This window comes from Sitophilus oryzae, unplaced genomic scaffold (assembly GCF_002938485.1).
Source record: "Sitophilus oryzae breed Bouriz unplaced genomic scaffold, Soryzae_2.0 scaffold_465_pilon_pilon, whole genome shotgun sequence".
NCBI classification, from domain to species: domain Eukaryota; kingdom Metazoa; phylum Arthropoda; class Insecta; order Coleoptera; family Curculionidae; genus Sitophilus; species Sitophilus oryzae.
In genome coordinates this window covers 2217102-2240608 of record NW_022147046.1, presented here as the reverse complement: position 1 = coordinate 2240608, position 23507 = coordinate 2217102, and the positions used below count along the sequence as shown (strand labels likewise).

At 31.0% G+C, this 23507-nt stretch overlaps 1 protein-coding gene across 2 annotated transcripts in view; it reads right to left on the bottom strand.

The window, feature by feature from the left end:
* LOC115885877 (sestrin homolog) overlaps positions 1–23507 on the bottom strand; it is a 396046-nt gene that overhangs the window by 295866 nt on the left and 76673 nt on the right. For both annotated transcript variants that reach the window (XM_030904911.1, XM_030904913.1), the window contains exon 4: positions 14191–14220. In XM_030904911.1, coding sequence (XP_030760771.1) covers positions 14191–14220 — 30 coding nt within the window. The remainder of the gene's footprint in view (positions 1–14190; positions 14221–23507) is intronic.

The following is a 23507-nucleotide window of genomic DNA, read 5'->3' as shown; positions in this document are numbered from 1 at the left end:
GACTACACTATTTACATCTCAACGCGGTCAAACAATCTTTTTTGTACACATGTTCACTTCTGGGTACAGTCGACCGAGCCTTCCTCATCCAGCCTATGTTGTCACGTCTTTAATATTATCAATATTTTTTTTCTTGTTATACACATATATTGAGATATTAATACTACAGTTTAATAAAGTACGTTTTAATATTCCATAGATGTATTAAATAGTCCTTATACTACTAAATTATAAGTCGGATACTGTTTAAAAAGGATAAGTTCTTTACAATATGACAACACCGATTAGAGGCGAGGGAGCCTATTCATTCATTTATTACCTTGTAGTACGCGTCGCACGTGTGCGGTAAAGCTTTGTTGCCGCTATGTCCCCGGCTGTATTAACGCATTTTCTTAGCTTGTAGTCCCTTGTGTTTATTTTATTGGCTTTTTCTGTTCATGAACTATAAAATATGGTTCGCCAGTGCCAAATTTGCAAGAAATTTGACATAAATAATCCATTTATGTCTTGAAACGACTTTCGACCGGTAGGCAACTCTCAATTTACCCATTAGGAGTCAGTGGCGTTGTTGCAGAAAGGCGCTTATTTAGATAATATTTTAGTAAAATGTAAAATCTGAATTTTTTCTCTAACATTACATTATTTACTTACTTACATTGTAACAAAATCATAATTATAACCCTGTTAATAATTAATAATGTTTTTATTAAAATTATATTCCGGTTTATTCTAAAATTATCTTCAGAATCTAAAATAACATACAAGAATTTTAAAATGATATTACATTATGAACAATATTTTTTAATATACCGGATCGTCTCAAAAGTGGCTCACCCCTATAACTTTTTTATTTTTTCAGATAAAAAAAACATATTTGAATGTTAGTAGGTATATGACATAAATTAGGATTTATTGACGTATTCAATTGTTTTTGGTCTCTTCCTGTTTCACCGAAATGATTACATCTTTTGATTTTTAAAGGCACCCTCGGTATATTGCTACTTTATTCGATAAAAAATGACACTCTGAATAGATGACATATCATATGTCAACTTTTGACATTGTCGCTTAAAAACAAATCGTATTTTAAATTTCAATCCAGGGTGCCATGGTGTTGTTAAAAACACTAAGTTTTAATCAAGGAGCCTTGGAAAAATAGTTTTGATCGTCTAATAGGTTTCGTGTCTTGTCTAGGCCGGTTAAAAGATGTACAAATCGTATTTTTAATGATACATATGTCAATTTTTTTCAAATGGAACAAGGGTGACTCATTAGCATATTTGGAAAAAGCATTTTTTTATGAATATATTGATACCACACACTTGGTATTTCGAGTCAAATTGTAGTTATGAACCGCGTGTTACAATTACAATTAAACCATATGCGAAAATGTCAAAAGTTGACATATGATATGTCATTCTATTCAGAGTTGTCATTTTCTATTGAATAAAGTATAAATATACCGAGGGTGCCGTTTAAAAATTAAAAGTTATAGTCATTTCCGATGAAACAGGAAGTGACCAAAAACAATTGAATGCGTCAATCAATCCTAATTTATGTCATATACTAACATACTAAATCTTGTTTTTTTATTTGAAAATATAAAAAAATTATGGGGATGAGCCACTTTTGGGACGCACCTGGTATAATAAAGACAGTACCGAGTTAAATAAATGTAGTTTTCATTTTATCCACTTCCTATCACCTTCCTTGCTTTAATGGAACAGATTTATGTTTTCTCTAATTTACATAATAAGACATCACTTAACCAGAAAAAAAATTACAACAATCATATTTTTTTTCTCTCCCTGTCGCCGATTCTATTATATCTGTGGAATAGATCCTGTTTTGATTAATATTAGGGGTTGTAAATGTTTGACTAAAATTAATAATTTATTATTAATTTCAAAAATTACGTAATTTCGATTATAAAATTTCTTCTATAACGTGTATTTTATTATTTTTATCCTTTTTGGACTCTAAGACGTTTTTTCTAAACTTTTATTTAAAAAAACTTTTAATAAATCTTAATAAAATATAAAAAAGTTTAAATACGATATATTTTTAATTTAATTATAGCTTCATTAAAATAAAAAAATTACCCGGCTATGATACGGAGAGTTCAGGTGTACTTGAGAAACGAAAGACAGTGTTGTGTTTCTCGGCAGAGTCGTCAGGGAACGACCGTTACGACAGAGACAACCTATCTATCGCTCGTGTCGCACTCGTTATAACCTAAAACAATAACAAGACATTGTCTGACCGCATGTTCCATGGATCAAACAGTTTACAGTACCTATAAAATAATTTTTATTTTTGTTGTTTATTCTATGTTTAATACGAATAAATTTTCGATACATAAACGCGAATTTTTCATCCAAAGATATTTTCGTCAAACGTATTACATATATAACACATTTTAATATAGCAACACTCTCGCTTTCAAATCCACACCGTCTTCGAAATGCCTTCGCAGGCCGAATTAGAGAAGATAAGTGTTTTATGCGTTGACCACAGAACGACTGGTGTCTCCACCGTACAGCACTTGGGACGTAAGGGGAAACCAAATCAATTAGGTTGGGTATCTTCCCAATTCTTTGAGTCAACGCTATATTAGATTGGAACTTGTTATTTCTGATAAATTTTTTGTCAAATTAGTCTAGTTTTATAATACCTATATAAGCATCTCGGAGACTAAGAAAAAAATACAATGATTCATTTCTTTTCATATTAAAAGATAATAATAATTTTGAATTATTTTTCCTTCACAAGACAAAGAATTCTTTTCGATAAAAGTTTGTACAAAGACCCATTAAGAGCGATAAAACATGATTGATTAGGTTTGGAATGGACATTGAATTAAAAACAGATTTTTATAATTAGAGTAGATAGCTGTTAATTAAATAGGGCAACGAAAATTAATGCACCCAGTAATATCCCTAATTATTGAAAATACGGAAAACTTCAATAGTCGGGACACTCTCTAAAATGGGCACTCAAGTAATCCGGACATGACAATTATTTGGGCATTTTAAAACATTTGCCACTGAAATCCGGGCGCAAAAAAAGCATACACGAAATCTCAGAATTTTCCAATCCAGACAAGCAGAAACGTTTACATTTTGTTTATGAACTGAGTCTACAGTTCTTCATTGGATTCTAGAGCGGGTTAAACGTAATAGTTCCAAACAAACGAGCACATAAGATTCTTAAGGTGCGTATTCACTATCCGAACGAACGAACGAATGTTCATTCGTTCGTTCGGTAGTAGTATGGACGGAACCGGATTTTAGAACCAAACGAAAACACCTTAACCCATTCGTTTGCGAACGCCTTTGATGTACCGACTCGAAACGGATGGCCAAGCGAACGAACAAACGAACGACCGCATGCGTTCGGTCCACCGTCCAAATATACCGAATTCCATTCGTTCGCTCGCTCGCTCGTTCGTTCGTTTGGATAATGAATACGCACCTTTACATTAACCGAAAAATCTAAAAACTCGATTCTGGAAAAAAAACTCGGCAAATTTCGGAACAGATTATGGTTTCAAAATCTGCAGTATTTCACATGAACAAAATGGATAAAATAAGGACTTTAATCTATACTAATATATAAAATCCTTTAGTGACTGACTCACTGATTAATCACGATCCTGCTCAAACCACTCAACGTAAGAAGCTCAATTTTGGCATACAGGTTGATTCTAGGATGTCGAGGTTCGATAAGAAGCGATTTTTCGGAATTCCAGTTCCAAAGAGGTGAAACCACCCCACAAATAGTACAATATTTTTTATTTAAAAAACGGTCAAGTTTCCGAAAAAACGCTTAAACACGTAATTTGATTCTGTTTTTTACATATTTTAAGATTTTTTAAAAATGCATACAGACTGTTTCGAAAAATCTGGTCATTGGTTAATCACGATCCTGCTTAAAGCGCTTGACGTAAAAAGCTGATTTTTGGAAAACGGATTGACTTTAGGGTGTAGAGGTTCGATAAGGCATTTTTCGAAACTCGAACTCTAAGAGGGTGAAACCACCCCTCAAATATTAGAATATTTTTTATTTAAAAACCGGTGAGTTTTTCGGAAAAAACTCTTAAACACATATATTTTATTTTGTTGTTTTACGTATTTTAAGATTTTTTTAAAAATTTATACAGAGTATTTCATAAAATATGACCATTGAGTAATCACGATTCTTCTTAAACTGCTTGACGTTTAAAGCTGATTTTTGGTAAACGGATTGACTGTGGGGTGAAAAAAGTTCGATAAGGAGGGGTTTTTCGAATCTCAAATTCCAAGAGGGTGAAAACGCCCCTCAAATATTACAATATTTGTTATTTAAAAAACGGTTAGTCTTTCGGGAAAACGCTTGGACACGCATAATTTATTTTATTTTTTTACATATTTTCAAATTTTTTAAAAAAGCATACAGGGTGTTCCAAAAAGTTGGGTAATTGATTAACCACGATTCTGCTTAAACGGCTTGACGTAAAAAGCTTATGTTTGGCAAACGAATTTTTCGAAAGTGAAATTCCAACGAGATGAAACTACCCCTCAAATATTACCAAGTATATAATAGTATCGCCATATTGTTTTTTCTCATGCTGACATAAATGTTAGAAACTTTTATCCAGTTTGTATTTTAATGGAAATTCTTGCTTTGCTTTATCATCACCATTACAAATTAATGATTAATTCGACGCGAACGAAGTCGCGGGTACACGCTAGTATCAAAATAATTTCAAAGGCCAGGTAGGAATACCATTATCGATGATGTATTGTTTTAAAGGTAAATAAAAACAATTTAGAGAAAGAGAAGAATAATAATGTAAACTTGAACTATAGTATATATGGGAACTATACAGGGTGGTCCGAACTGTATTCCGGAAACTTCGGCAGCATATTTTGCAGATAAAAATAAGTAAAAAAGTTCGTATAAATGTATGTACTAAAATGCTTAGTTTCGGAGATACAGGGTGTAGAAGTTTCATTTTTATTTCGATTTTTTCCAAATAATTTCTGAAGTAAAGTCAATATTTGAATGAAAATTGGTGTCTGGAAGTTTTTTGACATGAGAAATTTGATTTTGACGTCAATATGGCTCCTACTAGTAGAGGGCGCCACCTACATATTTTTTAACCGGTTTGAAGAATAATAACTTTTCGTCCGTACCTGTATAAAACTACTGAGTAAAAAAATATACATTTACGACGTTTTTTACGTAAAAAAGATCTCTTGGTAAAAATCGCTACGAGTAATGGTTTTCGAGATATTTGGAATCGAAATTATTAATACCTGTCATCATTGACATAAATAATACAGGGTGGCGCACCTCATTCGCCTTGGTTGATTATACGAAAACGGAAAGATGTAGAAACAAAATATTTTACGGGGATATGTGGGGAGACAATGTGCACAATTTAAAATTATTTTGAAATATACAGGATATTTCAGAACTAAGATCCATACCAAAGTTATATTTTTTCTTATGGAAGACCCGGTATATTATTTCATTTTTGGATTCTTGCGCCCACAAAAAGGTATTTATTATAAGGGTTAAATATGTTTAAAATCTTTGTTTTTGAGGTATTTAAAGATATTTAAATTTGCATGCCACAATAGAATAGATTGTTAACACCCTGTACATTACTTTTCAGAATAAATTCTTGTGCTGAGTTTAAAGGTAGAGAAATAAACTTTACTAAAAAATTGTATTGGTTTATTAAATTAATACAGGGCTATCAAAAGTTGCTGATCTATTTTAAGGATATATTTTATATAAAAACTTCGTTATTTCAAATGCAACACCCTGTATTTTAATAAATCGAAGCAGATTCAAATGCTCTTTCAAACTATATTAGGGTTTCCTATACCTATCTACCTCAGATTTTGAATAAAAAGCGATTTATAAATAAAATTGCAATCAAGATGGCTGGTGTCGCCATGGGAATTTTCTAGTGACAGTAACTATTTTCAAACTCGCCATTAGTTTATGAACATTATTATTTATAATTTATAACAGTTTCCTTAAATTTACCTACAATAGTTTAATAAGTAAGTATTCATTATTTTATAAAGAAAAATAAAGCAGTATTTGCTGGCGGAACGAATAGATACGTTACTAGTGATATTATTTCGTGAAGAAAATTGCTTCTTGGCCTCAAGGGCTTATGCTCAAAAATATCCAAATAGGAATCTTCCTGATAAGCGTTTCTTTGAAAAACTTCTTGTCCTATTTTGCAGAGCTGGTAGTGTGGTTTATAAAAAACCTATTAGGCAGAAACCTGTCTTTGGAAGTGAATAAAATGAATTTGCCGTAATTGGCTATTTTATAGAAAATCCATATATCTACAAGTCATCGTAAAATAATTCAAAGAACTACTTCTTCGTTTTTCTTGATAGAATAATATACACATATTTAATAAATATTACTTATTAAACTATTGTAGGTAAATTAAATAAAAGTAAACTGGTATAAATTTAAATAAGTCCATAAACTAATTTCGATTTTGAAAATAGCTACTAACTGTCACTAGAAACTTGCCATGACAACACTAGCCATCTTGATTACAATTTTATTGAAAAATTGCTTTTTATTCAAAATCTGAGCCAGATAGGTATAGGAAACCCTAATATAGTTTGAAAGAGCATTTAAATCTGCTTCGACTATTTTAAAAAAATACATAGCGTTGTATTTGAAATAACGAAGTTTTTATGTAAAATAAATATTTAAAATAGACCAGCAATTTTTGGTACCCCTGTATACATTTAAGGAAGGAATAACATTTTTCTGTAAAATTTATTTCTTTACCTTTAAACTCAGCACAAGAACTAATTCTGAAAAGTAATGTACAGGGTGTTAATAATCTATTCTATTGTGACATGCAAATTTAAATATCTTTAAATATCTCAAAAACCAAAGATTTTAAACATATTTAACCCTTATAACAAATACCTTTTTTTGGGCCCAAGAATCCAAAAATGAAATAAAATACCGGGTGTTCCATAAGAAAAAATATAACTTTGGTATGTACAGGGACATCATTTTAAGTGTCTCACTCGATTTATAATTTTCCTGTTTGGTATTTAAAGATAGTAGAAAGATTTCCTAATGTAATTTTTCGCGAGGATGCCGATTTTCTACATTAAAATTTTTTACAACGTCAATTTTGACAGATACGACGCCATCTTGATTTTTTTAATGCAAACCCCACATATTTTAGCATGGTCCGGTAGACATATTTTAGCTAATTTCAAAAATATATAGTTTAGTATACTTTTGCACTTACCGTTTTCGATCTACAGTGTATTTAAAATGAATTGTTCCAGAATCATTTTTAAGTGTCTCACCCAATTTAAACTTTTCCTCTTCTCTATTTTAAGATAGGATATTTCAATGTAATTTTTCGCGAGGATGTCGAATTTCTACATTAAAATTTTTTACAACGTCAATTTTGACAGATACGACGCCATCTTGATTTTTTTTAAATAGAAACCCTATCATATTTTAGCATGGTCCGGTAGACATATTTTAGCTAATTTCAAAAATATATAGTTTAGTATACTTTGCACTTACCGTTTTCGATATCCAGTGTATTTAAAAATGAATTGTTCCAGAATCATTTTAAGTGTCTCACCCAATTTAAACTTTTCCTCTTCTCTATTTTAAGAGAGTAAAAAGATTTTCAATGTAAATTTTCGCGAGGATGCCGAATTTCTACATTAAAATTTTTTACATACGACAATTTTGACAGATACGACGCCATCTTGATTTTTTTTAAATGGAAACCCCATCATATTTTAGAATGGTCCGGTAGACATATTTTAGCTAATTTCAAAAATATATAGTTTAGTATACTTTGCACTTACCGTTTTCGATATACAGTGTATTTAAAAATGAATTGTTCCAGAATCATTTTAAGTGTCTCACCCAATTTAAACTTTTCCTCTTCTCTATTTTAAGATTAAAAAGATATTTCAATGTAAATTTTCGCGAGGATGCCGAATTTCTACATTAAAATTTTTTACAACGTCAATTTTGACAGATACGACGCCATCTTGATTTTTTTTAAATAGAAACCCTATCACATTTTAGCATGGTCCGGTAGACATATTTTAGCTAATTTCAAAAATATATAGTTTAGTATACTTTGCACTTACCGTTTTCGATATACAGTGTATTTAAAAATGAATTGTTTCAGAATCATTTTAAGTGTCTCACCCAATTTAAACTTTTCCTCTTCTCTATTTTAAGATAGTAAAAAGATATTTCAATGTAAATTTTCGCGAGGATGCCGAATGGCGTCGTATCTGTCAAAATTGATGTTGTAAAAAATTTTAATGTAGAAAATCGGCATCCTCACGAAAAATTACATTAAAATATCTTTTTACTATCTTAAAATTGAAAAGAGGAAAATTTTAAATTGGGTGAGACACTTAAAATGATTCTGGAACAATTCATTTTTAAATCCACTATATCGAAAACGGTAAAGCAAAGTATACTAAACTATATATTTTTGAAATTAGCTAAAATATGTCTACCGGACCACGCTAAAATATGTGAGGGTTTCCATTTAAAAAATCAAGATGGCGTCGTATCTGTCAAAATTGACGTTTTAAAAAATTTTGGTGTAGAGAATCGGCATCCTCAAAAATTACATTAAAATATCTTTTACTATCTTAAAATAGAAAAAAGAGGAAAATTTTAAATTGGGTGAGACACTTAAAATGATTCTGGAACAATTCATTTTAAATCCACTGTATATCGAAAACGGCAAAAGTATACTAAACTTATATTTTGAAATTAGCTAAAATATGTCTACCAGACCATGCTAAAATATGTGGGGTTTCCATTTAAAAAAAAATCAAGATGGCGTCGTATCTGTCAAAATTGACGTTAATAAAAAATTTTAATGTAGAAAATCGGCAGCCTCGCGAAAAATTACATTAAAATATCTTTTTACTGTCTTAAAATAGAAAAGAAATTTTCAATTGGGTGAGACACTTAAAATGATTCTGGAACTAATTTATTTTAAATCCACTGTATATCGAAAACGGTAAGAGCAAAAGTATACTAAACTATATATTTTTTCTTGAAATTAGCTAAAATATGTCTACCTGACCATGCTAAAATATGTGGGGTTTCCATTTAAAAAAAAATCAAGATGGCGTCGTATCTGTCAAAATTGACCTTGTAAAAAATTTTAATGTAGAAAATCGGCATCCTCGCGAAAAAATTACATTAAAATATCTTTTTACTGTCTTAAAATAGAAAAGAGGAAAATTTTAAATTGGGTGAGACACTTAAAATGATTCTGGAACAATTCATTTTAAATCCACTGCCATATCGAAAACGGTAAGAGAAAGTATACTAAACTATATATTTTTGAAATTAGCTAAAATATGTCTACCTGACCATGCTAAAATATGTGGGGGTTTCCATTTAAAAAAAATCAAGATGGCGTCGTATCTGTCAAAATTAACGTTTTAAAAAATTTTGGTGTAGAGAATCGGCATCCTCGCGAAAAATTACATTAGAAAATCTTTCTACTATCTTTAAATACCAAACAGGAAAATTGTAAACCGAGTGAGACACTTAAAATGATGTCCCTGTACAAGTACATATAACTTTGGTATGTACACCCTGTACATTTCAAAATAATTTTAAATTGTGCACATTACCTCCCCACATATACCCATAAAATATTGTGTTTCTACATCTTTCCGAGTTCGTATAATCAACCGAGGCGAATGAGGTGCGCCACCCTGTATAATTAAAGATGTTGACTAAATAGTTATTAAACTGAAATCATAAATTTGAAACGTTTTTGTACCAAAACAGAAACTGTTTTATCGTCATTTTTTGTAGAAAAAATTATGATTAATTAAAAAATATAAAAATGTTCAAATTTATTATTTCAGTGAAATAACTATCTACTCAACGTGTGTTTATTTTTCGTCAATAATGACATGTATTGACTACCGTATGATCGAGAAAAAACGGCGTCAACGATGGCTATGAAATGAAGATCGCTGTCATTTTATATGTAAATTTATATGGGAAATGTCATCGATCGTCATTTCCCAGCCAACTGGACGCCATTTTTTTTCGATCATACGGTATTTCTATTCTAAATATCTTAAGAACGGTTGCTCGTATCGATTTTTACAAAAAGATATTTTTTACGTAAAAAGTTACAGAGATGTATATTTTTTCGCTCGGTAGTTTTATACAGGTACGCACAAAAAGTTATTACGCTTCAAAACAGTTAAACACATGTAGGTGGCGCCCTCTACTAGTAGGAGTCATATTGACATCAAAATCAAATTTGTCATGTCAAAAAACTCCCAGACACCAACTTTCATCGAAATATTGACGTTACTTCAGAAATTATTTAGAAAAAATCGAAATAAAAATGAAACTTCTACACCCTGTATCTCTGAAACTAAGCATTTTAGGACCTACATTTATACGAACTTTTTTATTTATTTTTATCTGCAGAATATGCTGCCGAAGTTTCCGGAATACAATTCGGACCACCCTGTATATCCAATGGGGGGATCCGTGGCAGTGACATTTGTGTCTCAATAATTTCATGCAGTGAAGAGGAAAAGAAGCATTTTGAGCTTTTTATTTCATCTAGTTAATTTTTGTCACATAATTATACGTTTATATCTAGTTTTAATTCTGTAATAATTAAAATATGTTTTAAACGTTATCTTTTTATTACCGTTGAATATTTTATTCTATATCCTTTAATTTTTCTTAAATTAACAAAAGGTATATCACAGCCACTTAGATTATAACAAATAATAAAAATGAACCTAAATACTACAACCTTAATCTTTATCTGAGGGTTAGGCAACCTTAATAGTATTTTGAATTCTCCATTAACTATCGGAATAATATACTGAGCGTTCAATTTAAAATAAGGGAGTAACTTGCTTTTAAAAATGACCATTGTTCAATATTACTTTTGTCTCGCCCCGTATAACTTTTCGGGGCAAAAATTTTAATTAGGTTTAACATACAATGATTATTTTAACTAAATATGAGGCTATACAGGATAAATTACAATTTAGGTAGCTTGGTAGATATTGAAATTTAAATTTTATTCTTCATTTTCACAAAAAGTGAAATATTTCAAAAACCTTACAGTTTAGGCACACGCTTCTTTAATAAAACTCCGAAAATCAATTAATATATAGGGTGTTCCATTACAAAAAACCGAAGTTTGATGCGTAACTTTTTTTGGGTACACCGTGTAGAACTCTATATATTTTTATAAAATGCTTTCAATTAACCTACATATACTACCAAAATTTCGTTTCTATGTATACCGGGTGCGTTTCAAAAGTAGCTCACCCCAGAACTTTTTTATTTTCTCAGATAAAAAAACGAGATTTGGTATGTTAGTATAAGACATAAATTAGGATTGATTGACGTATTCAATTGTTTTCGGTCACTTCCTGTTTCACCGGAAATGACTACAACTTTTGATTAATAGCACCCTCAGTATTTTTTTACTTTATTCTTAGTTGACATATCATATGTCAACTTTTAACATATTCGCTCAAAAACCAATTGCATTTTAGATTTCAATCTAGAGTGCCATGGCTGTGTTTTAATTTTTAATCAAGGAGCCTTGGAAAAATAGATTTGATTGTCTAATATTTTTTAGTGTTTTGTCCTGGCCGGTTAAAAGATGCCCAAACCGTATTTTTAATCATATCTCAATTTTTTCAAATGGAATGAGGGTGGCTCATTAGTATATTTGAAAAAAGCATTTTTTTACGAATAATTTGATACCACACACTTGGTATTTCGAGTCAAATTTTCGTTATGAACCACAGGTTACAATGTTAAATAAACCAAATGCGAAAATATGAAAAGTTGACATATGATATGTCATTCTATTCAGATTGCCATTTTCTATCGAATAAGGTAAAAAAATACCGAGGGTGCCATTTAAAAATCAAAAGTTATAGTCATTTTCGGTGAAACCGGAAGTGACCGAAAACAATTGATTATGCCAATCAATCCAGATTTATACCGGGTGTTGCATCGTCGAGCGGGACATAGGAAATCCCACGTAAATTTTAATGGGGTCAATTATTGGCTTCGCTAATTATTTTAGAGAATAATTCTATTTAGGTTTATTGAAGAGCACTAAAACCCACATTCAAAAGAATAACTTTAGATATTTTTGATTAGCCCGTTTACGAGTTATCGCCGATTTCTTTTTAAATATTTCTCCTTTCTTATGGCCCTGTATTTACTTATCAGCACCAGTCAAGGTAAAAGATAACTGTCAAATGAAGTTGTCATTTCAGAAATTTACCTATTTAGTGCTTTATTATTATTGAAAACTCATTCCTACATCGGAAATCTTAAAGCTGTATTTATATAAATTAATACGAATTAAAGTAAAATAAAGTAATCAATTACAAGGTTAATTATAGTATTATTACAATATTCAATAACTTATTAATTTAGGTACAATTAAATTGTTAGAACTTTAGGATTTAAGATGTTCAAATATTTCTCCATCGACTGCTAGACAATAACCCATAATATTGCATTCGGCAGAAATAGCATTTTTTAACTCGTCTAGATTTGGGTATTTTTTTATCCTTGTATATCCTGTTTTTTAAATGGCCCCAGAGAAAGAAATCATTTGACGAAATATCAGGAGACCTTGCTGGTCAATTTACTGTATGATTTAGGCCAATAACGTTTCCGTTAAAATTATTGTCTAAATATTCCCGAACAGCCAGAGTACTATGTTTACATTATTGGCCTAAATCATACAGTAAATTGACCAGCAAGGTCTCCTGATATTTCGCCAAATGATTTCTTTCTCTGGGGCCATTTAAAAAACAGGATATACAAGGATAAAAAAATACCCAAATCTAGACAAGTTAAAAAATGGGATATATATGGGTTATTATATATGGGTTTATATGGGTTATTGTCTAGCAGTCGATGGAGAAATATTTGAACATCTTCTTAAATCCTAAAGTTCTAACAATTTAATTGTACCTAAATTAATAAGTTATTGAATATTGTAATAATACTATAATTAACCTTGTAATTGATTACTTTATTTTACTTTAATTCGTATTAATTTATATAAATACAGCTTTAAGATTTCCGATGTAGGAATGAGTTTTCAATAATAATAAAGCACTAAATAGGTAAATTTCTGAAATGACAACTTCATTTGACAGTTATATTTTACTTTGACTGGTGCTCATAAGTAAATACAGGGCCATAGGAAAGGAGAAATATTTAAAAAGAAATCGGCGATAACTCGTAAACGAGCTAATCAAAAATATCTAAAGTTATTCTTTTGAATGTGGGTTTTAGTGCTCTTCAATAAACCTAAATAGAATTATTGTCTAAAATAATTAGGGAAGCCAATAATTGACCCCATTAAAATTAACATGGGATTTCCTATGTCCCGTCCGACGAAGCAACACCCGGTATAATATACTAACATACCAAATCACGTTGTTTTATCTGAAAAAATAAAAAAAGTTATAGGGGTGAGGCACTTTTGAGACGCATCCGGCATAAACTGCCGTTTTCCTTGGAGCCTCCGCGTCGTAAGAGAGGAGCCACCCTGTATATGCAAAATATAAAAGGTAACCCTCGTATTATCTCGTTATTGTTTCTCAAAGATAACGAAAAATAAGTTAACAAATGATCTAAATACAATACATTAGACTAGATGAATCTACGTTTGTTATTGCACGCACCACCTTCATTAAAATTCTCTGAAAACATCTTAAACAAACATAACACACTTTCGGCAGAGCTTATCGTTAAAAAGCCTGTACCAATATATTCCGAGTTATCCATGCCTACTGCAAAAACAAACATTAGCCGCACCGTTTTTTCAAAAAATCTATATTCGACCAGCCGAAATAGATTTATTTATGCGCTCCATCAAACCCAATTCAAACAAAGTTAACTTTCTGTTTGGCCGGTATATTTGAACATACGCTAATCCAATCACGCTCTAGGCGTATGATTTATCTTTGTTTACTTTTGTTAAAATTTTGGATGGGAGAGGCGGGCGAGACGAGGTATAAACTACTCAATGGAATATTTTCGCATTAATGTGCGAATTTGCTTCTAATTGCCACGTGGGAATAGAAAAAAACAGGCTTGTATACTGACCTTGTCGTTGCAAGTTCCCAAAAACGGTAGCTGAAACAGGAAAAAAATAAAATTATTAATAAAAAGCTTCTGGTATATTTTTAAAACAGCTGCCGCCATCTATTGACGGCCAGCGAAACTTAGACGATCGAATTGTAGGTTGCGTTACACGTAAATAACATCATTAAATCGCTTGTACAGTCGCTCAGTGATAGATGGCGAAAGAGTCGCTGTAGTTTCAATTTAAAAATAAATATACAGAGTAGTCCGAACTGTATTCCGGAAACTTCGGCAACATATTCTGAAGATAAAAATAAGTAAAAAAGTTCGTATAAATGTATGTCCGAAAATGTTTAGTTTCGGAGTTACAGGGTGTAGAAGTTTTATTTTTATTTCGATTTTTTCCAAATAATTTCTGAAGTAGCGTCAATAATTGGATAAAAATTGATGTTTAGGAGTTTGTTGACATGAGAAATTTGATTTTAATATCAATATGACTCCTATTTGTAGGAGGCGCCACCTACATGTGTTTTAACTGTTTTGAAGAGTAATAACTTTTCTCGTCCGTACCAGTAAAAAAATATACATTTCCGTGATTTTTTACGTAAAAAATGTCTCTTGGTAAAAATCGCTACGAACAACCGTTCTCAAGATATTTAGAATGGAAATAGTAAATACACGTTATTATTGACCAAAAATAAACAATGTTGAGTAGATAGTCTGTGATAGTTATTTGACTAAAATGATAAATTTGGGAACTTCTTATTTTTTCTAAATTAATCATAATTTTTTTTCGAAGAAATGATGATGAAACTGTTTCTGTTGAACTTTTGGCAAGAAAACATTTCAAATTTATGATTTCAGTCTAATAACTATTTAGTCAACATTTTTAATTTATGTCAATAATGACAAGTATGGATAATTTCGATTCCAAATATCTCGAGAACCATTACTCGTAGCGATTTTCACCAAGAGACCTTTTTTACGTAAAAAAAACGTCGTAAATGTATATTTTTTTACTCAGCGGTTTTATACAGGTATGGACGTAAAGTTATTACTCTTCAAACCAGTTAAAAATATATAGGTGGCGCCCTCTACAAATAAGAGTCATATGGACATCAAAATCAAATTTCTCATAACAAAAAACTCCTAGGCACCAATTTTCATCAAAATATCACGTTGCTTCAGATATTATTTGGAAAAAATCGAAATAAAAATGAAACTTCAACACCCTGTATCTCCGAAATTAAGCATTTTATCTTTATCTGTAGAATATGCTGCTGAAGTTTCCGGAATACAGTTCGGACCACTCTGTACAAGGTGTCCCCGTCACCGTAACATATTTTTTTGTATTATAATAGAACTTAAAAAAAAAGAAAATTAAATTAATAAATTTAAAATTAAAATTAATAAAAAATATAATAAAATTAAATATTAATAAATCAATTAAATTAAATTTGATAACAAATTCATTCATAAAAAAGTGCTAAGGATAATAAAATCATTAATTTGTCATTATTTATCTGATAGATATGTGAAAAAGTTATAAAGTTTTATGCACAGAGTGGACGAAATTGATCTGTTTTAATAGAATAATCCCCATTTTAGTCTAGATAGAGCAAAACCATTGTATCATGAAAACCGACATAGACGTTCTCGATTTCTGAGATATGCATATACCACTTGTCGATATTTTCACTGCAAATCCAGATACAGGGTCACATTTTGAAAATTGCCCATAACTTTTACAGAATAATATAATTCTGCAAAAAAAGGCTTTAAGCATAAAGCCCTTTTTTTAAGCACAACCTAGACCTAGTGGCGTATTCAGTGTTTTGTATATTTGCTCTTTTCATTGTCAGAAATAAAAATATATAATAACATATATAAAAATAGCAGGTTAGTTGTGACTGACTAAGTTAAGAAAAAACTCAAAATTTAAGTGAGGATGCAGTCAATAATCACCACATAGGCTAATAAAACTACTTTTTTCAAATTTGTCAAGCTTTCGAGAATTTTATTCCCATCATCAGGACAGTTTGACTGAGTCAATTAGCAAAAAAACATCCTCTGCACAAAAAGGCCTTAAAAACTAGCATCGTATGACATTGGAATACAAGGACATTTCCTTTATAAAATATTAAAATACATATCCAACGATATTACTTTTCTTTTAAACACAAACAAAAAATATTTTTTTTAAATTTAATTTCTACATTGTTATTTCCAGCTCCTTTCCAGATTTTTTCCAAGGCTGCTTGATTAAAAATTAGTGTTTTTAACATAGCCATGGTACTCTAGATTTAAGTTTAAAATACGACTTGTTTTTAAGCGAAAATGTCAAAAGTTGACATCTCATATGTGTCATTCTATTCAGAGTGTCATTTTCTATCGAATAAAGTAAAAATATACCGAGGGTGACATTTAAAAATCAAAAGTTATAGTAATTTCCGGTGAAACAGGAAGTGACCAAAAACAATTGAATACGTCAATCAATCCTAATTTATGTCATATACTAACATACCAAATCTCGTTTTGTTTTCTGAAAAAAATAAAAAATTATAGGGGTGAGCGAGACTATATCTGAGTTTTTACTCCTGTATGAAAAAGAACAAATAACTTGGAACCCCAGAAATAATGCACATAAAAATAGAAATGAAATACAGGACGGCTGCCTGAGAATACATCAAAAGTTGAGTATCAATTGCACCATGAACGAATTAAAAAATTAATTAATTAAAGAATTAAAAAAGAAGAAGAGTTGTTCTAGTCTTTTTAGTTCGTAAAATACAGGACGAATTTTAAAATGTTGCATTTTTCGATTCCATCGTATATCGGTTATCTTATAACTTATCGAAAAGGTGAAAACTCAGTCTCGTTTAGTTTTTTACGTAGAATCCAGTGATGTTAGCTAGTTTCGCTGATGATTCTCATTTTCGAAATCTGACTTCTATTTTTTAAATGAGACACCCAGTATATTTTTTATATTATTTGCCTTGTTATGGGCTTTCTGAAAATATGATATACTCTAAAATTATATTTTCATAAATAAGGCAAAAAAATATTATTTAACTTTTGAACATAAATAACCCTAGTTAAAAAAAGTATTATTATCTTATTTAATTTAATTTAACCAGATGATTTTGGCTTTCCATCTTGTTATCTTAATAAACTGCACTGAAAATAAAGTTGCGGAATAAATTATTTGATTGTATGAATTTAAACCGATAGTCTATGTTAAAAAGTTATATAATGTATTTTTTGTTCTCTGTCTCTCGGTCGGCCGTGAGATCGCAAGTGCGAAAATACACATTGGCGCGTCCTGGCTCGGCGATTCGCGCGCCAGGCGCGTGGATCGGCAAGCCACACGCCGTGTAATGGCACCTTAAGGAGTTTATGTATCAAATTAAATACTTTTAAAAAAACTTTACATTTTAATAGACAGCTGACAGGTTTAAGCAAAATGAATATAAAAAGCAACAAAAATAAATAAATTAGGAATGAAAGTATAATTTTCGGGGATGTGCTTAATAATTATACCATACTATCGAAAAAACGGTGTGGGAGATAGCTTTAAAATGAAGATCGCTGTCGTTTTGTATGTAAAATTATATGGGGTATGCCGGGTATGTGTGTATTTTTTAGTAACAAAATTTTATGTAATACTAAAACACTACACAGCTATTATTATACATATTTAACTTTTTTTAACTTTTACACTGAACTAAAAAGCATCACGAGAAACGATAAAAAAGTTATATTTATGTACTGTCCAAGTTGAAAAATTCTAAATTTTGAAAATATATCATTCTCTAGATAACAGAAACCGACACTCTGATATTTATAGCGTATGTCTGAAACTAAATCGTAAAAAAGTGCCAAAAATAACTAAAAAACACTTAAAAATACCATGGCGTGATAAAATTATGATTTAGTGTCGTCAAAATGTTCTTGTTTACAAAATAAGAGAATACTTAAGGAAAATTCTTGTTTGAAGGAATTATAATAAGAAGAAATGCAAAAAAAGTAGGTGATTTGAAGAAACAAATACAAATAAATAATATAACAATAAACAAACAAAAATAAAAATCTTTATACAGGGTTGTTCACCACATACGACGCGGAGTACTGTAGCTAAATGATTTGATTTTTACAAATTCTAAGTTTTGGGTTCGTTGAAGCACTATTAGAGCTACAATTTAAAAATATTTTCACAAGATACAGAGTGTCCCAAATAAAGAAAAAATATCAAAGTTGTATTTTTTTAAATAGAACACCCTGTATATTATTAAATTTTTAGTTTATTCGATTAAAATGAAGGTAAATTTGATTAATTAAGGTTCATTACACTTAAACCTTTTTTGAAATAGTTTCAATTTTGTGAAATTGCAGTAAAAATTTTAAGGCTTCATTTCTTCAAGGGTATCAAAGTTTTAATACTAAATATTTACTGAAGTTTATTTATTGATCAGTTATTGTGTTGCACTAATAAAAATAATACTACCTCATACAGAGTGTCTAAAAATTTATTTTAAATAATTTCTAGCTTTAAACGGCAATAACTTGTTTAATTTACATGGAACGCCCTGTATATTTTAGGAGAATCAGATGTATCAAATTGTATTATACCACTTTTTACCTATCCCTTCAAGTTTTCGTAAAAAATGCATTTTCTTATAATTTACACCTCATTTATCAATATACCCGTGAAATATTGACATTTTAGATTGTTTTTAAAGCAACAAATCAACAAATGTACAGGCTAGTAATATTACCGTTTTAAGCAAAACAATAATAATACTAGCCCATTTGTATGTAAAAAGAAAACTATATAAATCTTTATAAAAGAGTATACCATTAATTAAATATACCACCATTATTTCCGCCCAAATACTAATTAATTACATACTTAACGGTGTTCGTTAATAAATTATTCTAAATAAATGTGGATTTGAATCAGAAATCAATATAATAATAAGTTATGAAAATGAATGTATCTGTTGTCATAAATAAGCATTTGTCAAAAAATGAAATATCATTTTTAAGGTGTTACTTTTTACCACACTGTCTAATACACATACAAAATTCAGTTTTTTAGTATTTTGAGCAATTATTATTAATCAACACAAACAGTCAATTAATGTAGTTCCTACTGGAATCATATTAATTGGTCCTCTTTAACAAATATTTAAACAGTTTTTTTTTATTTTTTAATGAAATAAACGAACTACATCGACAATATTAGTATATGTACTCTTTAGAAATTTGGTACATCTTTAAAAATATTCTAAAACGTCATTATTCCATGGGTATATTGATAAATGAGTTCTAAACTACAAGAAAATACATTTTCTACGGAAACTTGAAGAGATAGGTAAAAATGGGATGATACAATTTTATAGACAATTAAATTGTGCATCTGATTCTCATAAAATATACAGGGTGTTTCATTTAAATTAAACAAGTTATTGCTGTTTAAAGCTAGTAATTATTTAAAATAAATTTTTAGACACTCTGTATAGGGTAGTATAATTTTTATTATTGCAACACAATAACTGATCCATAAATAAACTACAGTAAATATTTAGTATTAAAAACTTTGATACCCTTGGAGAAATGGAGCCTTAAAATTTTTACTGCAATTTCACAAAACTGAAAATATTTCAAAAACAGTAAGGTTTAAGTGTAATAAACCTTAATCAAATTTACCCTTACTTTAAGCGTAGAAACTAAAAATGTAATAATATACAGGGTGTTCGATTTAAAAAAATACAACTTTGATATTTTTTATTTATTTGGGACACTCTGCATCTTGTAAAAATATTTTTAAATTGTAGCTCTAATAGTTCTTCAGCGAACCGAAAACTTACCATTCGTAAAAATCTAATCGTTTAGCTACAATACTCCGTGTCGTATGTGATGAACAACCCTGTATAAGTTTAACCAAAAAAAAAATCTAGTTCACTTCGTTTTATTGTTGGGTGTACGAAGTTAGCCAGGTCAACTACCGTACGATCGAAAAAAAAAACGGCGTCAAAGACGGTTGGGAAATGACATTCGATAATAGTTTTGGCGAGGTCAAGCCCTAGACGTCATTTACTTGACCCGTACTCAACCGTACTCTTTTAAAAAGTCAAATTTTATATGGCGCTTACTGCCAGTTGGCCTTAAGAAAGTTGTCATTTATTTTTATACTAAGTAAAAAAGATTCGTGTGTCTGAAACGCTTTATCCTTTTTTAATCTTTCTATAATTAGTGTTAATTTTTGTCAAGTTTTATGTCCACATTTTTAGTAAATGGCGTCTAGAGATTGACCTCGCTAAAATTATTATCGTTTGTCCTCCCCCTCTTTGACGCCGTGTTTTTTCCGATCCTACCCTAGCAGTAAATGAAAGAATTACGGACACAAGGTAGAAAAAGATTCATTCTGGATCATGTTATCCATTCAAAGTCCAGGAATACACTTCTCATGACTAAAAATAGACCATAGAACCTAAAATGAAAACATTTATAGAGAAAATCTTAAAATAGTTGTTAAAAAGTGCCAAAATCATTCGAAAACATCCTATTCAGTTTTTTTTTCTCGTCGAAGAAAGAGGTGTGTTGAGATAAATGGCTTTTAATTCGTAAATAGATGTTTTTGGGGTCGGGACATTGAAAAACAAATTAAACTGAAAATACTCGACGGTTCTGGCAAAAATACAGACCTGTTTTCTAGCACGGTCCGTGTTATTGATCTGTTTATTTCGAAAAAAAGAAATTGGTATGGAACAGACTAAACTCAGATCGACAAAAAATAATTACAGACACTTGGTTTGGACAGCCCTGAATACTGTATAGTCTGTCTGTACAACGAATCAGGGAGGATTTCGATAGACGGTGTCAATCCAAGAACGGTAAACTAATAGGATTGCTCATCCTCATAAGACGTACGTTCGCCTCTTCCCGCGCTTCAGCTGACAGTTGTGACGTCATTGTAGTCCTTGTCAAAGCCTTCGTGGCCTTGTCATGATAGTGTGTATTATTAGTTGCCTATGGTAAACTTATAAAAATAACAGCTGAGAAATTTTGAGTTAATTATTTTGTCAATTTTAAATGTGAAAAAATGTCTTTAAAGTTTTTAGAGCTATAGAGTGTATAAATACGTTCATTTTGTGTTGTGGATTGTGACAAAGTGCATACTAAGTGCCCACGATTTTGTTTATTAATTATTTTAAAGCAAAATATGGAAGTACTCTAAAAAGAATGCTTGCAAAAGGTGATGCTGGGAACTGCTGTTCTTAAAAATGCATTATCCGAGTATTTAATACGATTTATACAGTTAATTTTCTATACTGCATACATATAAGTGTTTAAATAAATAAACTAAATAATGAACGTTTTGCATTCGGTAACCAATAATGCACGTGTGTGTATTATTGGTTGCCGGATAAGGACTAATAACCACAAAATAACCATGACAAGGGCTACAATAACACAAAGCGAGTAGTTTTCGCATGCACGTGGCGGACACTTTTGGCTGAATGAGCAGTCCTATTAGGTTAACTGTTCTTGGTGTCAATCCATCTTTTTGATAATTCAATCCATCTTTTCAGATCGGGGAAGTCAGCAACTCATTGAAAGCAGGAATTATAAAATACCATCGTGCTTGGGCTGCTACAATCCTGCTTTATCCTGCTTCAAATCCCAACCCAGCCACACCTACCAATTTTGAACTATAAGTTACTTTTATTTTGGTTGCTGACTTCCCAGTTGGCAACACATGAGAAACAGGATCGCCAAAACTGGTTCCTGCTTGCGCTGCTATACCCCTGTTGCATCCTGCTCTAAATTTCATCCCAGCAACACTTGCTGTTTTTAAGATATAGCAAGTTTAAGTCTGATTGGTGACGTCACACATAGCAACACAATAAAAGCAGGATGGCTGAAACAAGTTCCTGATTTGGCTGCTATAGTCCTGCCTTATCCTGCTTCAAACCCCATACCAGCCACTCTTGTCGTTTTTAAAATAGAACGAATCGATTCCTGGTAATCAGTCGCACACTAAGATTAGGAATGATTTTTTTTACTTGATAAGTTTCAGCTTCTCTCTCTCTTCAGTCCTGACCCCCATTAGGGAGTGTAGTGGTCAGTGTAACATCATGGATGATTTTTCTCCATGCGCCTCTGTCTTTTGTCATCTCGATGACATCGTGCATTGGCTTGCTACAGGTAGTCGTGATCTGGTCTATCCATCGAGTTAGAGAGCGGCCACGTGGTCTACGTCCCTCCACCTTGCCTTGAATTATAAGTCTTTCCATATTGTCCGGACTTGTGTGGTGAGGCTGGGTTGGGATTTGAAGCAGGATAAAACAGGATTGTAGCAGCCCAATCAGGATCGTATTTTATAATTCCTGATTTCAATGAGTTGCTAACTTCCGCGATATCATCTTTTGATGTAATTATTCGTCTGATGTGAAGTGTGATAATTCGTTTTCGATGCTCGCGCACCTTTTATAAATAATGATAGGACAAATGCAAGCTACAAAGTTACAATCTCTGTGATATCAACAAAAGAATGGGTGGAATGTTATCACGAACTCCTAGAAGAACAGAGACCAAAATTTATAGAAGAAAAACATCGAATAGAAATAGATATACAAGGGGAGTAACGACGGATATGGTATTAGTAACAAAGGATATGGTGAAAAAAGCTATCAAACAACTAAAAAATGGTAGAGTATCAGGACCAGCGGGTATCAATGCTGAATTTATTAAATATGCTTTTCATGAACTAATAACATATCTTACAAATATTTTCAACAAATGCGTAAAAGGAAAAGAACCATTGAAACCACTGCCATCCATAAAAAGGCGACAGGGAAACAGTGCTCGAATTATAGGGGATTATCGGTAACAAGCACAATAAGCAGAATATATGGTTAGAATATTAAGAGATCTAATTGAAGACGAATACAAAGATCAAGAAGAAGAAGAACAATTGGGTTTTAGAGCTGGGAAATCCTGCACTGATAATGTATTCTGTTTGAAACTTCCCACAGAAAAGAAAACAGCAATAAATGAAGATGCACACCTAATGTTTGTCGATCTCCAGAAAAGTTACTATTACCAAACTGTGGGAATCTCTTAAACTAACCAGATAAAATCACACACTTATAACAGCAATACAAAAGATATATAAAAAATCTTGTTCCTCAATAATAATAATAGCTCCCGTATATAGCGTTTAACGCCCTGGGAGTAGCAAGGTACAGCTTGCTATACTAGAGCCGTTCGGTATACAAGGAAGGTAATGTGGCTAGCACTACGCTTCAACCGCCTATTATTACCTCAGGATT